At 54.4% G+C, this 9,334-nt stretch overlaps 1 protein-coding gene across 3 annotated transcripts; it reads left to right on the forward strand.

Annotated features, from left to right (window-relative positions):
- The first annotated feature begins 298 nt into the window (after nucleotides 1-298).
- On the forward strand, nucleotides 299-8,201 carry Sftpb (surfactant protein B). 3 transcript variants are annotated; one of them, XM_059256716.1, is made up of 10 exons: nucleotides 299-365; nucleotides 677-804; nucleotides 1,088-1,159; nucleotides 1,556-1,681; nucleotides 2,342-2,506; nucleotides 2,728-2,817; nucleotides 5,074-5,268; nucleotides 5,807-5,950; nucleotides 7,581-7,661; nucleotides 8,139-8,201. In XM_059256716.1, exons 1-10 carry the CDS (start codon nucleotides 299-301, stop codon nucleotides 8,199-8,201), a joined length of 1,131 nt encoding a protein of 376 aa, XP_059112699.1. The 3 variants fall into 3 exon arrangements, with proteins under 3 accessions (XP_059112699.1, XP_059112698.1, XP_059112700.1); XM_059256715.1 differs by having other exon boundaries at nucleotides 5,074-5,257; nucleotides 5,790-5,950; XM_059256717.1 differs by having other exon boundaries at nucleotides 5,143-5,257; nucleotides 5,790-5,950.
- Nucleotides 8,202-9,334: the final 1,133 nt, after the last annotated feature.

The following is a 9,334-nucleotide window of genomic DNA, read 5'->3' on the forward strand; positions in this document are numbered from 1 at the left end:
TGCCTCAACATCCCTCGCACAGAGAGCTGGGATTAAGCAAGACCCTCTTGAAGATGAGCAGAGGGACAGAGGGAGCAGGGGAAGAGGGCAAAGGAAAGGAATAGGAACCAAGAGCAGCCAGCACAGGGGAGGTGACAGGCGTGACCCTGCTGAGAAGACCTGGGATCAAACACCTGGAGGGCTCTCAAGACACAGGCAAACACTGAGGTCAGCTTGCTCCCATGGAGTCCGGCCCCCGGGTCCTCTCCCCCACTATAAGAGCCTCTGCCTCAAGTGGGGTGCCAAGCAGTAGGCAGCCATGGCCAAGTCACATCTGCTGCAGTGGTTGCTGCTGCTGCTGCCCACACTCTGCAGCCCAGGTGCAGGTGAGTCTCCCAGCCCGCCCCCCCATACACACACACAGAGGCATCTCCACCACTTACTGAGCCAGCTCTGTGCCCAGAACGACCCCAGCCTGCACATATTCCTGAATTTAAAGACAAGTTAGCCGAGGTCCAGAGAGGCCCTAGGCGCGCGTCCAAGGTCAGCTGGTGGATACTGAGGCAGGAGGACTCAGAGATGATTGACATAAGTGATGGCCACTCGTTTGCAATGAAACTGGGTTGGAGGTGGGCTGGAGGCAGGGTGCCAAGTGTATCCTGGATCCTGATGAAGGCCGCTCTGACCCTAACTGTAGCCGCCGGGTCGGCATCATCCCTGGATTGTGCACAGGGCCCTAAATTCTGGTGCCAAAATCTGGAGCAAGCAGTGCAGTGCAGAGCCCTGGGGCACTGCCTACAGGAAGTCTGGGGACACGCAGGACCTGTAAGTAACACCCAAGGGTGCACGAGGGGTTTGGAAAGAAGGAATTGGGGTGGGTTCTGAGCGGGCATAAGTGGGCTTCCCACAGAGACCGGGGTGGCATGGAGGATGGACGGTGTAGTATAGTATGACATAAAATGATGAGTAGATTGAACGGAATGAAATGGATGTGATGACACAATGGGTGAATAGGATGGACCTGTCAGCCTGTGTCAGAGAAAGCTGCCCTCCCTGGAGCTAGGAGCACACCCCAACTCAATTGCCCCACTTGAGACCCTTTTTCCAGAATGACCTGTGCCAAGAATGTGAGGATATTGTCCACCTCCTCGTAAAGATGACCAAGGAAGACGTTTTCCAGGTAATGGGAACCAGATCCTGGAGGAAGTTTAGGGAACAAGGGATGAGGGGCAGAGAGAGGAAAAGGAGCAAGCTCCTCAGATGGCTATTTCCAGGCCGAGGCGAGGCCTTCACACTCATCCAGCCACCCAAGAGTAGGTTCATAAAACTGAGCTTAGGGGATAGAAAGATGGCTCAGTGGCTAAGAGCACATAATGTTCTGGAAGACCTGAGTTTGGTTCCCAGCACCCACATCAGACAGCTTACAGCTGCTTGTAACTCCAGGATGAGCACACACACTCATACGCACTCACCCACACATATCCAGTGTGCTCTGGTGGAGGCCTTGCATCAGGGAACTTTGGTGGGGGCAGACCTCAGAAAGGCCAAGCTAACCGTCCCTTCTCTGCCCTCCCAGGACACAATCCGGAAGTTCTTGGAGCAGGAGTGTGAGGTCCTTCCCTTGAAGCTGCTTGTGCCCCGATGTCGCCAAGTGCTCGATGTCTACCTGCCCCTGGTTATCGACTACTTCCAGAGCCAGATAGTGAGGGCCCCGACCTGCCTGCCACACCCACCACACAGTTTATGTGCTTAAGTAGCCACTTTCCTGTTTAAGTGGCCCCAACACAGAGAGAGAGAGAGAGAGAGAGAGAGAGAGAGAGAGAGAGAGAGAGAGAGAGAGAGAGAGAGAGAAAGAGACCATTCAACTAGATACATACACAGCACCCACACATATACATGAACACCCATATCCATACCGACCCACACACATACACCACTCAATCAGATACACACATGGAATCACACACACACACACACACACACACACACACACACACACACACACACACACCACTATAGCCATAGGAAACACAGTTCCTTCATCCAGACACCCAGATCAGAGGGTACCTGCTCAACAACATGCTACAGACATTCAGGCATACCCTCCATCCCCTCTCTCACACACCCACATTCTTATTTATTCTCACACAATTTGCTCACGGGCAGGTCACCTGCCCCGAGGCCCTACACCACCCCATCTCTGTCTTTGCCCTTCCCTGGAATCCTAAGATGGAGCACCCCACCCAGCCTGCTCCCCATAAATCCAGGCTCAAAGACTGTGCCGGTCCTTGTCCCTGAGCAGAGCCCGGGCAGCGAGGGGTTCCCTCCTGATCCTAACAGCCCTTACCTTTCTGTGTCCTAGAACCCAAAGGCCATCTGCAATCATGTGGGGCTGTGCCCACTGGCGCAGGCTAAGCCAGAACAGGAGCCAGGGACGCAGGATGCTATTCCAGACCCTCTGCTGAACAAGCTGGTCCTCTCCGCCATGCCAGGGGCCCTCTTGGCTAGGCCTGGGCTTCACACACAGGTAAGCCAGCCCTCCCCACCTCACCCCCCAACAGCCGCTTATGGGGAATCCAGAAGGCTAAAGTGGCCACTGAGACACATGAGCACCCAGAGGAGCAGAGCTGGGAAGAGACGAAAACCACCAGGCAGAGCTTGAACTAGGAGGTAGAAAAGCAAAGAGAGACAGGCAGGGCTCGGAAGGCACCTCCCAGCCTTAACCCACCTCACCACTTCCTTCCTCAGGACCTCTCTGAACAGCAGCTCCCCATCCCTCTGCCCTTCTGCTGGCTCTGTAGGACTCTGATCAAGAGGGTCCAAGCCGTGATTCCCAAGGTAAGGCCTCAGTGTCCGGAACCACATAGAGCTCGAGAGGGCCTCCAGTAGCTGCACCTTCCCCCACCTCAACACACCAAGAAGGCTGTGAGGAGTTAAGACACCCATGCCTGGTCCCTACCCAAGGAACCTTGAGGCTCAGGTATGGGAGAATAGGTCAGGGCCAGCCTCCTCTTCCAGCAGCTCACCATCTGAAGGCTGAGAAAGGCCTGGTTGTCACTGTGGGGGGAAATGTGTTAAATTCTCAAAAACAGAGTGTCCACCAAAATATCTCCATCCCTTCTGTCCTCCAAACCCATAGTGGCTTCTCCCAAAGGCCTCATCAGCCCAGGGTTGTCCTGCCCACAAATGGCCACGCCCTATCAACACTGCCCAAATGGGGACCTACAGCAATGTCACTCATTAAGACCCACAGCAGGGCGCACATTTCAGCCTTTCTGAAGCTTGTGTTGTGGGAGGAACGTGCAGACTACAGACCCTGCAGAGCTGAGGGTTCACACAGATGAAATGATGGGAATTGGACAGGTGAGCCAGGGAGAGGTAACAAGCCAAAATCTGGGAGGAAACAAGGCCCTCAGGAGCTAAGGGCATCCATCAAGTAGAAATGAGCTCAGGGGGCTAGGAAGACGGCCCAGTGAGTAAAGTACTTGCTGAACCTGAGTTCAGATCCTCAGCACCCACATAAAAAGTTAGGGGTAGCAGTGCACACCTGTAACCCTACACACCGGGGAGGCAGAAATAGGCCGATCGCCAACACTTGCTGGCCAGTCAGCCTAGCCAAATGGGTGAGCTCCAGGTTTAGTGAGAGACCTTGCCTCAAAATACAAGGCAGAGGGGCTGGAGATACTGCTCAGCAGTTAAGAGCTTTTCCAGAGGACTGAGCCGGGTTCCCAGCACCCCTGTCAGGCTTCAACCATCTGTAACTCCTGCTCTGGGGAATCCAATACCCTTCTGGCACCATGGGTACCTGCACATATGTGCAGATATGCACACATATACATGAATAAAAATAAACCTTAAACAATGATAAGGTGGGAGTGACTAAGGAAGACACTACATTGACCTCTGGCCTCCACATATCTGCACACACAAGCGCACATATGCACGAACACACACGCATACACTTGCAAAAACAAACAAAACCCCAGTCACTTCAGCCTGAACATCACTGGCTGAAGACCGAATCAAGGACCCAAAGCATGAGCAAAACCATTGGGAGACAAGGTGTGGACAGGTGGAGACGGCATCAGAAGAGCCGAGAGGGAACAGCCAGCAAAGTGGGGCCCATGGTATGCTGCCAGGGAAGCCCAGAGAGGAAGAGTGTTTGATTGATCAGAAAACTGCTGGACCACCAGGCAGGATGAGAGCTGGACGGGGGTGCAGGAGTGAAGTGTTCCAGAAAGGGGAGCAGGCACAGCGAGGCTTCCTAAGGTCAGAAGTCATCCTCTCCAGCCAGCAGGGACCAGAGAGAGGATACAGCCAGGGGAGGCATGGGTGGAGGTATCACAGAGGTGGAGCCATTTCACCAGTGAACAGCTTGGTCATTGACTCCAACGACTGTTGGCCTGGTGGAGCCATTTCACCAGTGAACAGCTTGGTCATTGACTCCGACTGTTGGCCTGTGTCACTATAACAGGAGGAGAGCCATGTGTGGGTCGATCACAGGTGGGTGCCTTAAGTGAAGGGCCCCATTTGGGACGTGCCGCACTCCAGGGGTGTCCGTACTCTGAGCCCTCTTCCTTCCTCAGCCTCCTGGCACTGGGGTCAGGTTGTCACATGTAAAGGAAAGAGCCACAGGTCCGTGACCTCTGTGACCCTTCAGTTTCGAGGTAGTTTGGAAGTGAGATGGGAGAAGTGTTGGTTTTCCCAGGGGTTCGCAGAGCCAAGGGTCTGTCAGCTTTGACGGCCCATTGGTGATGGATGTGATGGGTGACCATGGGGAAGGAGGGTGGCCCTGGGTCAGGAAACGGGCTTCGAGTTCTAGCTTCCGGCCAGGCTGTGAGAAGCCGTGGCCTTGTTGCCCCCTTTCAAGTGACTCTAAAGCCTTTGGAGTCAGATCTGGGTCTAGAGTCAACCACTGACTCTCTCTCGGAGACTCCAGGTGCACCCCAGGTCCCCTGCTGTCTTGGATGCTCAGTGGCCCGTGGACAGCTCTCCTTCCTAGGAGGGTGTGCCTGGGGTGCCCAATCCCACGGGTACAAACAAGAGCCTGCCAGAGGAAGGTCCCATGCTGTCCTTTCTCCACCTCCACCCCAGGGTGTGCTGGCCGTGGCTGTGGCCCAGGCGTGCCACGTGGTACCCCTGGTGGTGGGTGGCATCTGCCAGTGCCTGGCCGAGCGCTATACAGTCCTCCTGCTAGATGCACTGCTGGGCCGGGTGGTGCCCCAGCTCGTCTGCGGCCTCGTCCTCCGATGTTCTAGTGAGGACGCCATTGGCCCAGGTAAGCCTGCTGTCACCTCCCCCACTGTCCTCCTTCCTTGGTCCTCCTCCTGGCTTATGTCACTGCGGGGCACACGTGGGGAAGGAGGGAACACGGACAAGGTGGGGGACAGGAACCAACACTATTTTCAACTACGTATTATTTTGTATGGGTAGGGGTGTTTTGCCAGCATCTCCATCTATATACCATGTGTGTGCCTAGTTCCAACAGAGGCCGTGAAGGATGTTTAGTCCTCTACAATTGAAATAGCAGACAGTTGTGAGCCACCATGTGGGTACTGGGAATTGAACCCAGGTCCTCTGGAAGAGCAGCCAGTGCTCCTAACCACTGAGCCATCTCTCCAGCCTCAGAACCAACACTTGCGCAGGACAGCTTTGGGGGAAGGATTAGAACGGAGTCCTTCTACAACACCACAGTTGGCCTCCAGCTTGGTGTGGTCCTCCTGCCTCAGCCTCTCAAGTGCTGGCATGACAAGGTATGTGCCATCATGCCCCGCCTGCGGGACAGACAGTTTTGGCTCTTTTCTCTTCAGCCCTCCCTGCTCTGGAGTCCCTGACAGAAGAAGGGCCACGACAAGACACCGAGTGCCATCTCTGCAAGTCTGTGATCACCCGGGCATGGAACGCCAGCGAACAGGCTATGCCACAGGCAATGCGCCAGGCCTGCCTTCGCTTCTGGCTGGACAGGCAAAAGGTATAGGGTGGGTACATGGGTGTAGGCCTTACGGCCTGTGTGTGGTAGTGGCTAAACCAGGACACTTTGTAGCCAGAGACACACAGGACGCTGGACTGGAGCCCAGCCAGGTAGACAGGGTGTGGGTCAGACAATGGTGGGATTGTCACAACTGTAACTGCTAAGAGACATCACCGGGCCCAAGTGGAGCATCAGCAGGCATCATGGGCTAAGCGCTGTCAGTCCCAGTAGAAAAGGGTCATACTGTTTTGTTTCACACAAGGGTGTGTTGGCCACACCGTGCCCCTGGTGTGACATGTTACCCCTATGGTGGGTAGCATTCGGCAGTGCCCACGAGGCACCAGAAAATGAGCAGAGCCCAGGCCAACTGGAGCAGGCAAAGAACTCAGCCTTCTCCCAGGATCCTTCCTGTCCCACCCTGCCCCCTCTGTAACTCAACTGGGAGAAGTCCACCTACACAAGAGGGTTAGAAGCTAGGTACGGTGGTGCTGGCCTGTAGTCCTAGCCTTTGGAAGGCTGGGAAGGAGAATCAGGAGTTCAAAGGCAGCCTCAGCTATATAAATAATGAGTTCAGGGTCAGCCTGGGCTACATGAGACCTCGTCTGGGGACAGGAGACAGACACACAGCGGGGGGGGGGGGGGGGGAACGAGAGGAAAGAGGGAGAGGACTGGGTAGGATGGCTCACTGGCACTGCCACCAAGATGACAGCCTAAGTTTAATCCCTGGGATCCACACGGTAAAGGGGAAATCAACTCCTGTAAGCTGTTCTTCTGAGCACACGTGTCCCCCACATACAAAATAAACAAAACACAACTTTAAAGCCAGACGGTGATGACACACGCCTGTAGTCAGGCAGATCTCTGAATTCGAAGCCAGCCTGGTCTACAGAGTGGTCTATAGGACAGCCAGGGCTACACAGAGAAACCCTGCCTCGGAAACAAAACAACAACAACAAAGACATTTTACAAGAACTGTAACGGATGGTTCTGTAAACCTGTAATAAATTCCCTCACCAAAGTAGAAAAGTGCTTTCTTCAGAGAGAGTCTCACGGAACCTAAACTGAACTTCTGATCCTCCTGCCTCCACCTCCTCTGTACTGAGACTACAGGCAGGTACCACTCTGCTCAGTCTCGTGTGCTTCAGGAAGTTTAAACTGAAGGCCTCAGGCGTGCTGGGCAAACATGAACCAATGTTGAGAGGTGAGCCGGCTGGTCTCCTACCAGCAGCCAGCGCCAGTATCCTGCCTTTCTTAGGTGGGGTCCTTTTATTTATTATTTATTTATTTATTTATTTATTTATTTTGCTTTATTTCATGTGTGTGTGTATGGGCACCATGTGTGTGCAGTGCCCAGGGAGGCCAGAAGAGGCCAGCAGATTCCCTGGAACTGGTTATGGTTAAAGATGGTTATGAGCCATCATTCAGGTCCTCCAAAAGAGCAGGAAGTGCCCATCCACTGAGCCATCTCTCCAGCCCTTAGGTAGAGTCTCAGTGGTCAGCCAGGCACTGACAGACAGATACATGCTCACAGTCAGAAGGAATAGAGCAGAGGCAGAAAGGCCAGGACTGTGGGACAGGTGCGTCCTGTCATAGGCTGGGGCCTACATAGTGTGTGTCTGTCTTTCCTCAGTGTGAGCAGTTTGTGGAACAGCATACATCCGAGCTGCTGGTCCTGGTGCCCAGGAGCCGGAACGCCCATGTCACCTGCCAGGTATGCCCAACCCTTCAGCTGGTCCCAGGACTTCCCTCTGTTCCCAGAGCCCCTCCCTCCATGGTTCATGACCCTCAGGGACCCCATCTCTTGGATCCAGGCAGCCTCTGGTGCAGCAGTCCAGGACTAACTGTACCCACAGAACAGGTGTGGGTCTCAGAGCAGCAAAGAACACACCCAATAATGGAAGGGATGCATGATGGGATAGACAGCTGAGGCCATGGTGTGGTTCTATGGGATATGGTTATGCTCAGTGACTAGTGTGCATTCGGTGGTGAGGTTATAGCATAGGAAGGAGGTGGGGGTCCCACCTCCTCATCTTTAAGTCCCAGAGGCCATGGCTTGGGGAGCAGCACAATGGGTCTTGAAGGTCGTATCAAGAGTACCCATCAGGCAGCAGGTCTGAAGTGAGAGTTGTCTCCATACCCTCTGAGAGTTAGAAATGGAAAGCTGAGGCCCTGGTGCTGTCTCTGGCAGGCCCTGGGAGCGTGTGAGGCCCCGGCCAGTCCTCTGCAATGCTTCCAAACCCCACACCTCTGAGAACTCGGTCTCCAGGTGAGTCCCAGCCCCATCTGGCGGGGGGAGGATGGGTCTTTCCTTGCTAAAGTTTGGGAACAACAGAAGGTTGTCCTGCCCCTTCTGTGGACTGTCATCCTACCTCCCCTGGGAGCAGGCCCAGGCTGCCATCAGGAGTTTTGCTTGGTTGATTGGTTTTCTTTGGTTGGTTGGTTGGGTTCTTGTTTTGTTTTTTGACCCATTATCACTCCATGTCCTTCTTAACCCATCTAGCCCTCCAGTTTCTCACCAAGGCCTCCTCACATCTGGGCTGCCTGACCTTAAGGATCTCACATGTTCGGGCTAAACCCAAAATTTCTTAGACTTCAAGGGAAGTCACATTTCACAGTCTGTGCTCCCTCCCCCTCAGATGCCAAGAGTCCCATGGTCACCTGACCCCATCCTCCCCAGGCCATAGATTTCCAGGTCACTGTTTTCTAAGCCAGGAGTAGCATTGTGACCTGGTCCCCGTTTCCTGTCAAGGTCACTTGAAGGACCACTGTTGCCCTTTGCCCCCTAGGTCATTTCCTGACTCTGGCGTTATAGCCCCTCCTCACAGCACCTCGCACCAGATGGCCATAAACCTCAGCCTGTGCCCTCAGCCCTGTGTCAGGCCGTACGCCTCACTCTAATCACCGCCCAGCACCAGAGTGGGTTCTACCTCCTTTGGGGAGGAGGTGCAGGCCTGTCTTCTGGAAGCCTTCAAAGGGGCTTCAGGTCTCCACACCCACCAGAGCCAAGCCCAGCTCCAACAGCTCCTACAGCCTCCAGGGACTGAGAAGAAACTGCCACAGCTCCCAGAGGACAGCAAGGAGAAGCTGGGTCTGGACACACCCACCCACCCCTTGCTAGCACGTCTATGAAATGCAAACTTCAAAAGAATAAAAACGGGAACACGAAGTATCCTAGGGGCTGTGTTGAGGCTCGGCGGCGGAGGCAGGGCACTTTCAGAGCACGCAGAAAACCTGGGGTGAGTCCCCAGTTTAAAGGTGGTATGGGGGTGGCTCTCACCTACCATCTCGGCACTTGGGAGATACAGCGAGAGGACAGTGAGAGTTCGAGGCCAGCCTGGGATACAGATCTTTTTTTTTTAAGTGAAACAAAGACACACACAACAA

Source organism: Peromyscus eremicus, chromosome 3 (genome assembly GCF_949786415.1).
Source record: "Peromyscus eremicus chromosome 3, PerEre_H2_v1, whole genome shotgun sequence".
NCBI lineage: Eukaryota > Metazoa > Chordata > Mammalia > Rodentia > Cricetidae > Peromyscus > Peromyscus eremicus.